Below are 17,947 nucleotides of genomic sequence, written 5' to 3'. Positions count from 1 at the left end.
CCACTAATGCCAAAATGTAAATTTAAATGGCTTAAACATCAAGCTACTGTACTATAGCCGTACACCATTTATTGAGTTCTTACTATGTGCCAGGCATACACAAAGTGCTTTCTCTACATTATTTCATTTAATCCTCATAAGAGGTCGATGAAATGTGATAATCTCCATTTCCAAGTAGTGGAACTGAAGTTCAGAGAAACTTCATAATTTATTCAAAGTCACAATGAAATAACTAACAGAGCCAGGTTTCAAACCTAGGTTTGCCTGACTCCAGAATTCTTGCTGTTAACCATTACAATATACGGACCATTCATGCACAGTCACCACATCTACAGTCCAGCAGAGCTTAACTGCAATTATTTCCAGAATGGCATCTGAAATACTCCCCTTTTTTCCATTTAAAAATTTTATGTCAGACTTCCCTGGTGATACAGTAGGTAAGAATCCACCTGCCAATGCAGGGAACACGGGTTCTATCCCTGGTCCAGGAAGATTCCACATGTTGCAGGGCAACTAAAGCCCGCATGGCACGACTACAGAGCCCGAGTGCTGCAACTCCTGAAGGCCGGAGCACAGAGCCTGTCCTCCGCAACAGGAGAGAGTAGAACAATGGGTAGCCCTTGAACCGTAAGGAAGAGTAGCCCCCACTCGTCATAGTAGAGAAAGTCAGGACAAAGCAAGCAGTGAGGATGCAGCACACCCAAAAATAAATAAATACATAATTTAAAAAAACTTTTTAAAATATAAGTTTTATGACTACTTATCTCTGTTTTCCTACAATCAACATGTACTGCCTTTGTAGTAAGAAAACGTCTTTAAAGATGTTTTAAATGATTTATTTAAAACATAAACATAATCAAAAAACACCAACGGAGTATCTCTAGTATGACCCAGGGGAGAGAATCCCTGAATCTACAGATAAGATCATCTAATTTGTGAGAGAGACATGTCCTTCCAGTGGAAATGAAACAGCTAGACTAACATGCTTGATGATATCTGCCATTAAATATGTCCATCTAAGTCCCCCTGACTGGATTCTGTACTCTCCAAACAACAATCTCATTATAATTTGACTTCCAATGTATATTTTCTAAATTGAAAAAAGGAAAAAAGGAATGCTCTTTTGAGTACTGGAATGCTACTAATAAGGTATTTTCTTAAGAGTGGAAACTATCATGATTACATGATATCAAAGGAAAACAATTCCAATCTTTAAGCAACTGCATCATAAAAATACAAACAGGATTTAATTTTATCCTAAAACTGGTAGTGTACAACATTTAAATCAAAGAAATTGCTTCCTAATAAATAATGAGAAAATGATTGAAGTGTGGTGTTTACAACACAGGGGCTTTCTCAATTTTTACATCATTTTCCCTTTCTCCTTAAAAATAAAAAAGTAATTATCTGTGCTATCTTGGAACGATCTGTCATTTGGTGATTTATATACTTTTAGAGCTTACCTGGAAAAATGAATTATTTTACCACGGTAGTCAGTTTTACCACTGCTGACAGTTGAACAACACTGTTTCAACTGTCAGCAATGATGAAAATGTTCTGTGCGCTATAAAATTCAGTAGCCCCTAGCCACAGAAAACTATTAAGCATCTGAAATGTGGCTAGTGACTGAGGAATGATTTTTAAATTTTATTTAACTTTAATTAATTTCAGTTTAAATAGCCTACATGTGGCTAGTGTGCCTAACAAGAGGCCCAGGAAGAGACAGTGTAGGCCTGGAAGAATCCTCAAACATTATTTACATCAACTCTTTTTTTTTTTCCTTAGAATTGAGAAAAACTGAGGCCATAATCCACAGCTTACCTCTGGCTACTCATTAAGATAAAATTACACGCTGAAACTGTGCGTGGTCAACTGGGCAATCGTACTGTCCCTGATGCAGAGACTGTCCGTGGCGCTCAGCCTCTTACCTGAAAGTAGCTGCAGTGTGCATAGGAGGCGGCAGGGGGGGCGACACAGCTACTGAGCGCGTCCACGCGGGTGGGAGGCGAGCAGCACTGCAGCACAGCTGCAACAAAGCCAGACAGAGAGCTGTCAACCCACGTACGCCCCCGCGGCCTTCAAGGCGCGCCTCTCTTTCAACCTGGAGCAAAATCTCCCCCAAGTTTTCCTTTGTGGGTACAATACATTTAGTCCAATGACGTGCCATTATTTGTTGAAAACAAACAGGAATAAAGCAATACTAAAAGTCACTTAAAAGGGTCATTTCTACTTTTATAAATCAATCCTTTAGCATCTAAGTATTTTGCTACATTTCTAATCAAACGTTTATTCTTACTGAAAGTAGTGATTTCCTTTTATTGAAAATATCAGAATATATTCAAAATTCTAAAATAATTATTTCAATCGTTTTAATAGTAACAAACATTTGCGGAAAGGTGTTTTTTTAAGAATAAAATAAGTATAAAAACTCTCCAAACACTCCTACTGAATATACAATGCATCCAGTTAAATCTATGGAAAAAAGTGTTTTATTCATTTAGCCAAGTGGTTAGGACTTCAGACCTAGAGCCAGACTGTCTGCCTTTGGAGCCTAGCTATATAAACCTGAGGCTTCCCTGGTGACTTCCCTGGTAAAGAACCTGCCTACCAACGCAGCAGATGCAGGCTCAACCCACGGGTCAAGAAGACACCCTGGAGAAAGAAACAGCAACCCACTCCAGTATTCTTGCCTGGGAAGTCCCAAGGACAGTGGAGCCTGGCGGGCCACAGTCCATGGGGCTGAAAAAGAGTCAGACACAACTTAGTGACTAAAGAACAAGAAAATAAACTGGAGTAAGGTTAATCCCTTTGGCTTCCATTTCTGTATCCTATTATTAATAGGAATAATAAGAGTACCTACTAAGAACAACATTGGCATACAGTAAGCAATCAGTGTACAAATAGTTAATGATTTTAGCTAAGGAAATACATTTTCCAAATTTCCTCTTTATATAGTTAGGATACCATGAAAAGATTGAATTCTTTGTACTGGTATAGTCATACTTACAGTGAAGTTAAAGTCGCTCAGTTGAGTCTGACTCTTTGTGACCCCATGGAATAGTCCACAGAATTCTCCAGGCCAGAATACTGAAGTGGGTAGCCATTCCCTTCTTCAGGAGATCTTCAGGGATCTTCCCAACTCAGGGATCAAATCCAAGTCTCCCACACTCCAGGAGGATTCTTTACCAGCTGAGCCACCAGGGAAGCCCAAGAATACTGGAGTGGGTAGCCTATCCCTTCTCCAGCAGATCTTCCCAACTCAGGAATCAAACTGGGGTCTCCTGCATTGCAGGCAAACCCTTTACCAGCTGAGCTACCAGGGAAGTCCCCATACTTACAGATGCAGCCTTAATAATTGGTTGAGTCTCCTCTTTTCCAGAGAGAGAATCTCCAGAACGAATGAGAATCAGTTTTAACATCACACCTTTGGATTAAAGAGAGTATGACATTTACTGAGCACCTAACATATTCCAGGTACAGTCCAAGGTCCTTTACATGTATTGCCTCATTTAATCCAAACAACTGAATGAGATATTAACATTACTTTACAAAAATCAGGAAATTAAAGCTCAGGGATGTTAAAAAATGTGCTGAAAGTTCACAAAGCTGATAGTAACAGAGGCAATCATCAAACTGCAAAGTACATGCTCTTTAATGTATCATGTATTTCCCTAATCTTTCTTCCTAAAATGTAATACTTTAATTTTACTAGAACTCCACTTGTGGAATATTTTTAAGGTGTCTTTATTCACAGGTGGCAACATTTTTGGTCCACGTTTCTCATATTCTAAATACGCTAGTAGAATTACTAAATAATCTCATTCTATAATCTTTGAAGTAAATTAGTCTAACAATTGCAAAAATTCATAAAAATGGTTCCCTTTTTATCCATTACTGACCATGAGATTTTTAAAATGTCAGAAGTTCATAAAGGTATAACAGAAATATTTTATTATATCATGTGCATTTTAAGGCATTAAATTTTACACAGGGAAATAAAAAACTAAAATAATGGTTAGAATTCTAGTTCAAATAAGAATATAAGGGTTGATGTTTTCTGAATTACATAATTTTAACAATTTCAGTGGTTAAAAAAGCCAGATATTACTAGGATGGCCACATAAAATCAAGCAGCTGTCACTTCCCATATCCTTGGAGATTATTCAAATACACAATTAAAATTTTTTGGACTGGAATCTGGTTTCCCAGAATATTTAAAAGCATAAATACCCTGGGAAATAAGTTAAATCCAAAAAGCTAAGGAGGGGTCTGCAGGGTTTGCTGAAACTGAAAAAAACTGGGATCTTTTTCCAGTTTTAACACCTAAAGAAAACAGCCCCCTAGTGGCAGAAAGGACTCAGTTAGGGGCTGTAGATTTTCGCCCATCGCGCACGTGTGTGTGCTCAGTCATGCTGGACTCTCTGTGAACCCACGGACTGTAGATCATCAGGCTCCTCTGTCCATGGAACTTTCCAGGCAAGAACGCTGGAGTGAGTTGCCATTTCCTCCTCCAAGGGATCTTTCACCCATCAGGGCACCATAAAAGTGTTTTGTTCCAAATCAATCAATGAAAGGTATTAGCTTTATTTTTCTGATAGTGCTAGAATCAATCTGACGCCACTGTTTACACATTCTGAATAGCTGTTAAAGTGTACCTTAAAATAAATTTCTTGAAAAGATAACATAGAATATACAACAATAAAATATAACATACAAGTGAATATATTAATATATAGTTGATAGCTGATTTGGTATCTAAGGAAACAGCACAATAGTGACTGTCCTTCAAAGTGTCCAGTTACAAATGCAAAGTAGAAAGGTGCCTGCATGAAGAAAGGGAGGTGAATAGGTAATCCCAAAAGACTCCTCAATGGCTAGTTCCTTACCAGTGCAGTCCTACTTCATACAGTCAACAAAACAGAACAAAGCAAAGTATTAACGAGTTCACTGGATATGAAAATCTAGTTATAAAAATACAACTGTGTGCTTCATACATGACAAATTAATCTAGTGTGTAATAGCAAAGCACTGTGAAAGTACTAACACTTCTAAAACTGAGTTTATCACTATGAAGACATGTTCATCTCCATAAAGATCCTTCAGTATCTTTCTGAAGGCAGTGTTCACTTAAGGCACTGAATCGCATGTAGAATAAAAAGCTGGAAATAGTGAACAATTTCTATTTCATATATAAGAGTTGATGACATCTTTTATGGTAAAAATAGATTACTGAAAATTTATCTAAAGGTAAAAATTTTCACATCCACTATAGGTTAGGAAAACAAGTTCATATACCCAATGTAGGTAAATCATATTTATAATTAAAATGTTTTGGACTTGAAGCTACTCTGAAATAGTACAGTATCAACAGCGAAGAAATACTCAAAAGGATAAATATCTTAATAGTAAAGTTAATTTCAAGGTAAGTTACTACAGCAACTAGAACCCCAACATCTCCTCATCTACAGTGAGGTAAAGAAATGGTATTCGAGTCTACAACCAAAAGAAGTGAAAGCAGAACATATTATTGTAGAACCAAGTTCAGAGCACCAATGGCAAAAGGTGGAAGCAACCCAGTGTCTATCAACAGGTGAACCGACAAACAAAATGTGGTCCATACATATGGACATTTCAGAAAATCATTCAGCATTTAAAGGAAGGAGATTTTGACTCATGCCACAATATCAACGACTCGGAGTAAGTCAAAGATGCCAATCACAAAAGGACAAATACGTGACTGCCCTCATATGAGGTTCCTAGAGTTATCAGATTCTTCAAGACAGAAAGTAGGACGGCAGTCGCCACAAGATGGCGAGAGGGGAACGTGAAGTTAGTGTTGACTGGGTAGAGTTTCAGCTGGGGAAAGACAGAAAAGTTCTAGAAAAGGATGGTGGTGATGCTAGTACAACAATGTGAATGCATTTAATGCCACAGAGCTGTACACTTAAAAATGGCTAAAATGGTCAATCCTGTATGGATTTTACCTCAATGAAAAGAAAATAAAATGGTGCTTTTGCTTAAAAATCCTCCTAGTGTATCTACATCAAGTCCCTCTCTCCGTAAGAACAAAATCAGACCTTTCCAGAGAAACTGATAATACAGGCTCCCAGAGCATCAGAAAGTTCTTATAGCTTCATATTCTATGCTTGTTTTTGTATATTATATAGAATGAAAAGCCTAAAGATCAAATGTTTAAAATTTAATGTACTTCAAAACAGTAATAATCAACCTTCTTTGCCTAAGAGTCAATTCAGAAAATTTTTAAAGTAATAAAAACACATGCACCTTCATGAGAATGGCATATTCTTTTAAATCACTTCAGTCAGCCTTTAAAGTGTTAGTAGCTAGGCTCATTTGAAATACAGCTTTTAAAATATGTTATCCTTTATATGTAAATATAAAGTTTTTTAAGTGTTTTAAATTTTGAAGTCTATTCAAATTCTACACATTAATTCATTTAATCCCAGACCCAAACTATTACTGCCACTTTTTGGAAAGGGAAATTGAAACCCAGTGACATGAAATAATCCACAGAATGTCACAATGTCCATCAGATAACTAACTGCAAAGCTGAGGCTAGAATTACTTCATTTACTCAATAAATACTTACTGAGAGCCCATTATGGCCAAGTACTACACCAGGTGCAGGGGGATACAGAAATGAATTAGACACAGCTGCAGACTGAATGTCCCACTGTAGCAGCTGGATGGAGTCTGTCTCTCTGCTCGAGCCGAGTCAACAGCCCAGGGTCAGAGCCCTGCCATCGGTAGAACAGAAGGCAAGGTCCCGCTGACCAGCATCTGTCACCTATCCTATCTGGAAGGGACTAACTCTGGGGAAGAGATATATCAGGAAAGAGTCTCTCAGAAGAAAAACAAAACAAACAAAATGTCCTCTCTGTATTACAAACAGGCCGGCGGCAGCAAACAGAACATAATGGCCGAAAGAACGAACTCGAAAAGAATCTGCCTAGATTTGTTTCCTAGCCCTGCCTGTGCTGAGCTGTGCTTCGGCTTCTAATCTATGAAATGAGGATAACTACATTCCCTATCTTATAAAGTTGTTTTGAGGATTAAATGAATTAATATTTGGAAAGCACTCAGCATAGTACCTGGTCACAGTGACTGCTACACAAATATTTGTTAAATAAAATACAAGACAAAGGGCAGCTACAAATCACCAATCACTGCTTTGAGCTTAAAACTTAACTTGGGAAAAAAGTCAAAGTTAACTTTGACTTTTACAACATGAGTCAAAGGAAAACAATTCCTCAATACAGGATTCTGTATATAAATATGAATATACTAATATTCTTATGTATGTTCAAATACATACAGAATGAGCAAAACAAAAAGGTGTAAAATAAAGTTTTTTTTTATAAAAAAGGGAAATTAAATTATAGTAGCACCCTGAAAACAGCATTAGAGAAGAAAACTGAACTCAAGATAGGGCAAGACTAGAAAGAGTCCTCTAATGCTGGATCTCTAACATTTTGTCTTTGAAGAAGCAGTTAAGAGTGGAAAAATGTAAACAAGCTGGGCAAAGAAAACAGATGCTTCAAGAGAGGAAGGGGAAATGTAATAACTGAGGTGAGTCCATTTATGAGTCAGTCTTGAGAGCAGTTTTTTAGTCTCCAAGTTTGGCTCTACTAGAGAAATAATTTATGAAATATTACAAAATACAAATTTTACTGGTTATACCACATGAAGACCAGATCCAGGTTTATTTTCAATGTAACTAATTTTTAAATGAAGTTGAGTATTGTTTTTTTTACTAAAATTTGATCCAAATCTCAAGTCATATAATTCACTTTGAAAGGATTAAAGTGTGATCATTACTCCAAAATTAGTTACTTTATTATTAGGATTTGGAAAGCTGGATTGAGAGTGATTATTATCCTGCCTCTGAGAATAGTATTATACTTAACTTTGGTAAAGTCATTCGTAAAGCCCTTCACAAACAAGTGTTCACTAAATATTGGTTAAACTGCTCACTACGTTTTGCGTCCTTCGCCTAAGATTTGGAGGAATTAAGTACTTGTACAGTTATTTCTTTGGCATTTTCTTTCCCTTCCATAGCAGGTCTTTTGTATTTAACAATACAATTTTTTATTTCTATAGTACTTCAGAATGTTCAAAGCAATTTTGCCTACATTATATCATAGAACTACTCTATATATTAGAATTCATCATGAAATCATGAGATTTCTTTTTCTCATAACCTCAGAACCTTCACAGTAATTTCAATCATCCATATCAAAGAAGACAAAACAAAAATTCAGATAATACAAGATTCTATTTCATATGCACTCTATACTATCAAAACATCAGCGGCACTTGTTCTTTTAATGTGCCTCTTTCCTAGTCCTTATCTTGGACTCCTGGAGACAATTTTCAATGTAATTATCAAATTAGTAAATTTATTTATAAGTTTAAATCCAAGCTAACGCAAAATATTTTTTAAATGACATAGATCCTAAATTGTAATAAGTTAACAAATAGTACTTCTATAATGAATGAATAAGATTAACTATTTGTAGTATTTTCTAATAACATACAACTAGTTCTCATAAAATTTAGAACTAGGAGTTTCTAAGAGGATTGTTCGGAATTTGGAATACATTTTCCTGTAGAAACATCATCATACAGGCTAGTTTGGCTCCTAAGCCAAACTATAACCATCCGTACCTTAATGGCAGCACTAATAGTAATATGGAACCTAACCACCATATCTAATATGTACATAGGAAAATGTCTCCAAAATCCCAAGTTAGAAGGCCAAGCACATTTCTCTCCCTGTTGTAGTCCTCCTAAATTTCAATTCCCCAGAAGTTTTTGAGTCTTTAGTAGTGTAGAGGAGGGGCATTTAAGAGAGGTTAGGAAAGGAAAGAGAAACATTCATTGCTAAAAGGAAGAGAGACAGGGGTGTTGTCCAGTTGATAGGCTATAGAATGTAAAGCAAGTATAAGAAAAACACAGACCGTCTCTCTCTCATATATATATATATTCTATGCATTTATGGATTGCAGCCAAATTATAATTTAGATAGAAATGCCTAATTATCAAAATATTGATTAAAAAGCCCTCAGGAAAGATCTGACACTATTTGTTGCTATACAAAGATATATAACATAAAATGTCATCTTCTAGCTTTCAAGATCACCCAGATATTTTTGTTCTTCAAAGAATTAGCTGAAAGTCTGAAAAAAAGAGAGTTAGGCCTCCACTTTTTTTATATATATGGTTAAAAAAAAGATTTTTAAAATTTCTAATAGGCAAATAATTAAGTGCTATATCATCTTACTCCATATAATTTCTTCCCCTTATCCTTCTCCATCTACCAAAACAGTAGCAGCTCCAAAAATCTATAAAACTCAATCTAATTTAACCTTTGGTTTTATTATTTTAATATTATTGAACTTAAGTGCTTTGAGAAAATAAAGCAATCCCTTTTACTGTCTGTATTTAGGTAGAATGCAATGAGCCAATAATAAATAAATATGGTTGCATATTACCAGCATTATTATAAACGGAACAGTTTCCAAATTTATAGCTTTTAAAAGACAACCAATCATTTAACCTCCTTATCTAATTTACATGCCTCCCACTTATTTTAGTTTTTCATTTCGTCCTGCTTGGGAAAAGTGGTCTAACAAAAATACCTCTGGAGACTGCTTCCAGCTATACTTAATTAATATGCCTACATTCTTAATTCAAAAGGCAAAGGACTGTCCCCTTTTTTCTCTTCCTGGTCTTTTCTGAAAGCCTTGACCCTGGACTTTTTTCTATTGCCCCATTTCATCAGTCTGTGTAAACAATAATGAAAACACATATCACCTCTATGGTGCTTCTGCAAAACAATAAATTGGTTTTAATTAAATGGTAACATTATCATTCTGCAAAAAGGTATCCCTGCAAAAACATCCCCTGGCCCCAAGAAGCTAAATGGATGGTCACTATCACATGGGCTCCCAATGAGTGGCCTGAGCTCTGCTGGTAGGTCTTCTATGCCCTTGGCTGCACTCTAGGTCAGCTGTCATTGTCAGCCTCTTCTCTCAGCTACTCGCAGCTGTTCACTGGCTGAGACTCACCCTGCAGGGATTGCACTGCCAAACCACACCATTACATTTTTATTAAAAGAATATAATTTAGTCTTAAGAGATGGTGAATAGGCTCTTTTATTAAACTTCATTACTGAGATACTAAGATGATTTCATTATGAGGTAGTCTCACATATATAACTAAAAAATAAATAATACGTAATATAAGTAATTTTTTTCTAAAAGAAAAAAACCCACAAAAAACTACTACACCAAGAACTGTGTTATACCAAGATCTGGTGTACTAAGTCTTACCAGAACATATTTCGAGGATACCAAAGTTTCACTAAAAACATATACTTCAATGCTCCAACAATTTTCACAGCCTTTAAGAACATAATGAAATTTCACATATTGCTAAAAACATGAGTACTCATGAGAAATCTTTGACATTTCCTAGGTACACATTCCTATTTTTGTTTAGGCATCCAAAAAGGCATTTTAAAAAATGTAAGTTCTCATTATCAAGTACCTTAAAAGAAACCACTGAATTTGAAATTCTCATACCTGTTGGATAGTAGGCTTGGGAGTACTGCGCTGAGGGTGTGTAGTTATTATATTTTTGGGAGGAGCTGACCATTGTTTCAGGACCTTGCTGAACGTGTACAGATGTGGCACTGGGCTGCAGGGTATACGTAACCTCAGTTGGAAACCTCTGTAGTACAGGAAATGGAACCCCTTTATCTGAAAAAGTGGGAGACGTTTCCACTTGTCCTGGGTGCATTCCAAGAGAGTTCTGCCATGTTCTAGGAGGGATCGGGGTCCGATCTAAACCTTTCAGAGGAAAAGTACTGTGGTTGTGGGATGAAGTTGATACGTAGGAGTAAGGAGACAAACTATCTCGCCGGAACGACCGGTGAAATTGTCCTACAGCCACTGGTCCTGCATAAAAGAGGAAGAGCACATTTACTAATTTTATATTATACCACCAGACATAGTAAACCAAAAGTCACAAAACATACACTCTTCACTTGTGAATATGCTGAGTTTCCAGCCATTCTCAACACAACAGAAATTTATTGGTAAAAACAAGTTCAGAATAGACAATATGAAATTACAAATATAATGCTGAAAAAATAATCAAACAAATTTTGTTCGGTTGTCAATATGATTGTGATAAGAGACAAAGTGGCCAAACTTTAACATTAAATCAAAGGTTAAATGTCATCTTACCTTTCACTTCAACTGACTGACCCAGATTTTCCCAATCTGTAAACTATCAGTACTTCCTAGAAGTTTTAGAAATTCCATTTGGTCTTCTAAATCATTTAGGAATCTTAATAATAGGTACAAAAATAAGCACTCAACCATATTCATGAAAGATATAAGTATGGAAAAAATAAAAATTATCCCACAAAAAGAAATTTCATGTTCTTTGCTCCCTTTCAATTTTTAAAAAAAATTTAATAACAATCTTTGCAGAAAAGTCAAGCTTAGAAACTCTGACTTATTCATTCCTGAATCAAAAATTTTCCATGGTCTCTTTTTCTTCAGAGTATCTCTAGTTCCATTCTAGATATCAATGGTTCTCAAACATTGATTTACATTTGAACCACCTCGAGAGTCTGTTAAAATCCACACACTCAGGACAAAAGATTCCTATATTTGCTTTTTCTTGCAAGGTAGAAAGGAATTAATCAGTGGAGATGAGGAAGAGAGAGAAAGAGCACTACTACATAATGAAGAAAAGGAAAATATAAAAGTTGCAAGCTGAACTTATTTTGAAGACTGTGGTTCTTCAAGATAAAGCTAGCCTAATTTATTCCTAGGAAGGATTTTACCTATTAAATTATATGGTTCACAAAGCCTTTTCAATTTGTTTTTGTTGTATTAAGCTATATCTATAAAATCATATCTATATCAATAAAATATATATAAAAACTATACCTATAATCTATAAAACAAAGGGAAAGTCTAATTTATGTGCTACTCATCTGCTAAAGATGGCACTCACATACCTACTTTTCCAAATATTTAAATATGTTATACATCTTTTGTTCCAGTATTCCTATAATGTTTGATTTCTTCTAAAGAATGAAGCATTAGGAAGTGCTCATAACCACTTCTGTTTTGGCGCTGCCTGATTCAAATTGATTTTGCTCAAATAAACTCTTAAAATTTAAAAAGAATAAATCATTAATGCCAAAAATAAACAAATATAGGCGTTTGGGGCAGACATGTACACACAAAATGGATAACCAACAAGGACCTATCGTGTAGCACAGGGAACTCTGTTCAATGTTGTGCGGCAATCTGGATGTAAAGGGAATTTAGAGGCGAATGGATACATGTATCCATGGACGACTGAGTCTCTTTGCTGTTCACCTGAAACTGTCACAACATTGGTAATTGGCTACACTCCAATATAAAGTAAAAAGTTTAAAATAAGAAACAAAAAACAATTCTGGAAGTCAAGAGCTAATGGAGAAAAAAATCTAATGGACAAAAAAAGTCTCCTTCAGAAGATTAAATGTATTTAAATGATACACCTCTTAAAAACTACTTTTAAAATACAAAATAGTTTTTATGCTCATTAGCAAACACATCCATACACACTTTGAACTACCACTGACAATTCTTTGCTTTAAGACTTAAAAGAAACATTTTTTGTTTGTGAGGTCCCAAACTGCCCATCACTTTTTTTTTTTTTTTTCTTGGATGCTAAAACTTTATATTGCTAGAGTGTGGAATAGCTCACTAATCCTTCTTTACCCTCTTTAAGTTGTTGATGAATTTTCAGATTGTCAATAACAATAGATAATTAAAGAATACTCTACCCTGATTTCTCAAATTCTAATTTAGATCTGAATTAAAATACAATTCTACTTCTACTATGATAAATTCTGAGTGATGCCCAAATATTTAAATATTTTATTTACTGCTAATGTAAGGACATAGGACACAAATTAGAAGGACATTTGTTTTTGTTTTTAATTAAGAACTAACACATGTTCAGCTCTTCTGTTAGAGGTTATGTCGCAGGGTTCTAGTCTACCAACTTTATAGAACATCACCTACATGTCTCCAGGACATCTAAGATATATATTTGGCAAAGTTTAAATCCAGGATCCTAAAAATGTAAGGTAGGCTGAATTTCTGTTGTTCTTTCTATTCCATCTGTAAAAGTGAATCTGAGCTAATCAGTCCCCAGGAGAGAACTTGCCTCTTTCCCAAAACTTGGTTCTTGAGAGTTAGTTTAGAAAGCTTTAACAAATATTATGAAATAAACTGCCAATAAAAACAAGATAACAATAGTGGGCAAACAAAAACAGGAAAAACACGTGACCCTCACATTTCTTATCAACTACAGAGGGGTGACAGAGGATAAGACGGTTGGATGGCATCACCGACTCAATGGACATGAGTTTGAGCAAACTCCGGGAGACAGTGAAGGACAGGGAAGTCTGGCATGTTGCAGTCCACAGAGTCGCAAAGAGTCAGACACGCCTTACCAACTGAACAACCTTCTCAGAAGGTGAACAAGACAACTGGCTCAATGGACCTAGGTAAAAGAAGTAGGTCCTAACACAGAGGACTCTACTGCAAAAGAGAAGTATTTAAATCAGAAGCTGCAGTAGAACACAGAGCACAAAAAGGAAATGAAGGAGCAGTACGGTCAGGCATAGAACCAAGAATTAAGCGGAATAACAATTAGGGAGCCAAAAGAGAGGAACCAAGGACCTAGAGCATGGAAATAGAGCAAAACAAGGCTGGACCTATATTCTTAAACTTAGAATTACATTCCACCCAAATCAGTAGCACAGTTTCCTAGTGAACCAAGTCTATGTGGTGGACAGTCCCCACCAGACATAGTTTCTATACATACCAACAGGCAGAATGTATGAAAGGTATGAAAACTATGATAATGGAGGTATATATGAACTGATGTATTAGCTATACCAAAAAAGTATGAATTAAATCTATGTTTTTTCAACAAATAATCTTTAAAATGCTGACCAACCGAACTGTAAGTGAGGAAAATCAGATTCTACACAGCCCCTGTGCTTCTTCAACTGAAATGAACTCTATACTTAAACTACAACTGGATGTAGGATAGGGCAGGGAAAAAAGAAATCAGAGAAGAGGAAAAAGTGAGCAAGAGTTGGTCTCTATGTATGCATGTACGTGTCTTTCTTTGAAGTAGTGATCCTGTTTTTTCCCAAGAACACATTTTCAGTCTTTTCTCCTTATGCCCACCAGATACACAATCTGAAAAAACAAGTCTCTAAATGAATGCCAAGGTACTGTACCCACTGCCTTTCTCCATTTGATTCCCCACCAAAATCAATGGGCATTACACGGAAGTAAGTGGCTTAATATTCCTCTAGAATTCCTTCAGAACATTCCTATGCCACTGCTACTTTTCCACCTAGTTCCTAGAACTCTAACCTAATCCCTTATCTTCTAAACTCCACAGGTACACAACCTAATCCATCTTCTAAATTCTAAATGAAGATTTCTCATTCCTAACCCTGGGCTTACATGAAACTGAACACAGTGTTACTTTTATCTGTATATTTAAAACTTCCCCGTAACTGAAAAGTAAGCCAGACACTTTTATGTTAAATCTCTGTTAACACGATGAAAATGTCTCTGTTACTCTCCTGGCTGAAGGTAAAGAATGAATTCTCATGATTATATCCTGTTGCTTTCTTGGTATGGCTGCTGTACATCACCTACTCTTTAAACAAGGAAAGGGAATATTGCCACCCTCACTTTCCTGGAAGAAGGGGGAGGGTATTAGAAATCAAGTTGAAAATAATTTTAAAAGTCAAAGTAATTTTCTATCACAGAAAGTTTTTTAAGTTTGAGTAAACATAGACTTGCATGCAAAGATGGGCATAATAAAGACAGAAATGGTATGGACCTAACAGAGCAGAAGATATTAAGAAGAGGTGACAAACACACACAGAAGAACTATACAAAAAAGATCTTAATGATACAGATAACCACAATGGTATGATCACTCACCTAGAGCCAGACGTACTGGAGTCAAGTCGGCCTTAGGAAGCATCATTACAAACAAAGCTAGTAGAGGTGATGAAATTCCAGTTGAGCTATTTCAAATCCTAAAAGATGATGCTGTGAAAGTGCTGCACTCAATATGCCAGCAAATTTGGAAAACTCAGCAGTGGCCACAGGACCAGAAAAGGTGTTTTCATTCCAATCCCAAAGAAAGGCAGTGCCAGAGAATGTACAAACTACCACACAATTGTACTCATCTCACATGCCAGCAAAGTAATGCTCAAAATTCTCCAAGCCAGGCTTCAACACAACACGTGAACTAAGAACTTCTAGATGTTCAAGCTGGATTTAGAAAAGGCAGAGGAACCAAAGATCAAATTGCCAACAACCGCTAGATCATAGAAAAAGCAAGAGAATTTCAGAAAAACATCTACTTCTGCTTCACTGACTATGCTAAAGCCTTTGACTGTGTGGATCACAACAAACTGTGAGAAATTCTTCAAGGGATGGGAATACCAGACCACCTGACCTGCCTCCTGAGAAACCTGTATGCAGGTCAAGAAGCAACAGTTAGAACTGGACATGGAACAAACTGAGACTGGTTCCAAACTGGGAAAGGAGTATGTCAAGGCTGTATATTGTCACCCTGCTTATTTAACTTCTATGCAGAGTACATCATGTGAAATGCTGGGATGGATGAAGCACAAGCTGGAATCAAGACTGCCGGGAGAAATATCAATAATTTCAGATATGCAGATGACACCATACTTACGGCAGAAAGCGAAGAGGAACTAAAGGGCCTCTTAATGAAAGTGAAAGAAAAGAGTGAAAAAGCTGGCTTAAAATTCAACATTCAGAAAACTAAGATCATGGCATCTGGTCCCATCACTTCCCTGCAAATAGAGAAGGAAACAATGAAAACAGTGACAGACTTTATTTTCTTGAGCTCCAAAATCACTGCAAATGGTGACTGCAGCCATGAAATTAAAAGATGCTTGCTCCTTGGAAGAAAAGCTATGACCAACCTAGACAGCATATTAAAAAGCAGAGACATTACTCTGCCAACAAAGATCCGTCTGGTCAAAGCTATGGTTTTTCCAGTTGTTATGTATCGAAGTGACAGTGGACCATAAAGAAGGCTGAATATTGAAGAATTGATGCTTTTGAACTGTGGTGTTGGAGAAGACTCTTGAGAGTCCTTTGGACTGCAAGAAGATAAAACCAGTCAGTTCTAAAGGAAATCAATCCTGAATATTCACTGGAAGGACTGATGCTGAAGCTCCAATACTTTGGCCCACCTGATGCAAACAGCTGACTCATTAGAAAAGACTGATGCTGGGAAAGACTGAAAGCAGGAGAAGAGGACGACAGAGGACAAGATGGCTGGATGGCATTACCAACTCAATGAGCTTGAGCAAGCTCTGGGAGATGGTGAAGGACAGAGAAGCCTGGCGGACTGTAGTCCATGGGGTTGCAAAGAGTCGGACACGACTGAGCAACTCAACAGCAACAAAATACAGACTTACACGTAGAAACTTTCAAAACTGAAAGACTGAAGCCAACAGTGAAAAATTCCAAGGTTGTAAACATGAGCTTTCTAAAATCATTTTTAACTAAAATTCGACAGTTGTACACACACACACACACACAAATTTGGTTTTACGTGTGTCTAACCATAACATCTTAAATAAGGATTGGGTCTAATCAGCTACTATGAAAGAACTGTTTAGCCAATTCGTTCTACCTATGAGCAATACCTGGTAAAAACAGGAAAATATATTATTATATTTTTGCTTGCAAGTTATATAAACAACGCCTACGGTTCTACACATTACTCCGGAACCTACAATATGATCACTGTGAGAACACTTCTTCCAAGATTTCTTAGATGGGTCAATGGGTGGAAGGCAGCATGGCTCGTCAAGGATACCCACCCACCCACTCAAGGTACCTTGATCACCACTTTCCCTGGGCTGGCATAACTGTTCTACGTTCTCTCGGCTGTGACTGTTCCTTCCCACCTTGACCTTTGCCATATCCTCACCCTGTATAGGAACTCTGTTCTGCTTCCTATCAGAACGCAGGAGCCAGTTCTGTTTCTTCCAGACCCAGGGCTTCAACAAAGGCCTACTTATTTTTAGGTGTTCGCTGTGAAAAGACCGGGTCTCAAGAAGATATATGGCGATAGAGGTTTGGAGCCCACGAGGGTTCCGAGAGGACTCAAGAAAGCCAGCCTAACGCGGAGGTCCCCGTGACCGCCAGTGGACACGGAAGGGCCTCATCGTCCATGGGCCCCGTCCAGGAGAGGTGCTGGCGGGAAGAGGGGCGATGCCCGTGCCGTGCCGACAGCGGCTCCCGGGCGCTTCCCTGATACCGCCAAGGAAATGCCCGCGGGCGTGGCGGTTGCCCCCTCGACGGCCAAGCGCCCTGCCGCTGGCCAAGGGCAGAGGAGGAGGGGCAGGACTCACCCTGCGGCTCCGGCCGGGGCCCCGAGGGCGGCGGCGGCGGCTCCTGGTGCTGCAGCGGGGAGGTGGAGGCCGAGGCCGAGGCCGACGTGATGAGGAGCCTCTGGAAGCGGTTGGGCGGGCGGCAGGGCACCTCCAGGCCGGCCGCCAGCTTGGCCTTGTTGGCGCTGGTGAGCCTCTTGAGGTGCACAAGCAGCTGCGGCTGGTCGCGGCGGAAGTGCGGGCTGTGGAAGTGGTGGAGCGGCCCGTCGCCCGCCGGCCCGCCGCCCCCCGGCGCCGGCCCGGGCCCCGCCGCGCCCGGCCCGCCCAGCACCACCTTGCGGAAGCCGTAGAGGTTGAGCTGGCGGATGAAGCTGGTGAAGTTGGTGGTTTTGAAGAGCTCGGGCTCGGCCCCGGCGCCCCCGACGCCGCCGCCCC

The 17,947-nt window shown here is 38.1% G+C and overlaps 1 protein-coding gene across 1 annotated transcript in view; it reads right to left on the bottom strand.

The window, feature by feature from the left end:
- HSF5 (heat shock transcription factor 5) overlaps positions 1-17,947 on the bottom strand; it is a 49,466-nt gene that overhangs the window by 31,271 nt on the left and 248 nt on the right. Inside the window, exons 2-4 of the mRNA XM_040244223.1 lie at positions 17,534-17,947; positions 10,608-10,982; positions 1,929-2,026 (exon numbers count right to left, since the gene is read on the bottom strand). The exon at positions 17,534-17,947 is cut by the window's right edge and continues 68 nt beyond it. Coding sequence (XP_040100157.1) covers positions 1,929-2,026; positions 10,608-10,982; positions 17,534-17,947 — 887 coding nt within the window. The remainder of the gene's footprint in view (positions 1-1,928; positions 2,027-10,607; positions 10,983-17,533) is intronic.

Source organism: Oryx dammah, unplaced genomic scaffold (genome assembly GCF_014754425.2).
Source record: "Oryx dammah isolate SB20612 unplaced genomic scaffold, SCBI_Odam_1.1 HiC_scaffold_8, whole genome shotgun sequence".
NCBI classification, from domain to species: domain Eukaryota; kingdom Metazoa; phylum Chordata; class Mammalia; order Artiodactyla; family Bovidae; genus Oryx; species Oryx dammah.
This window is presented reverse-complemented; position numbering and strand designations above follow the sequence as displayed.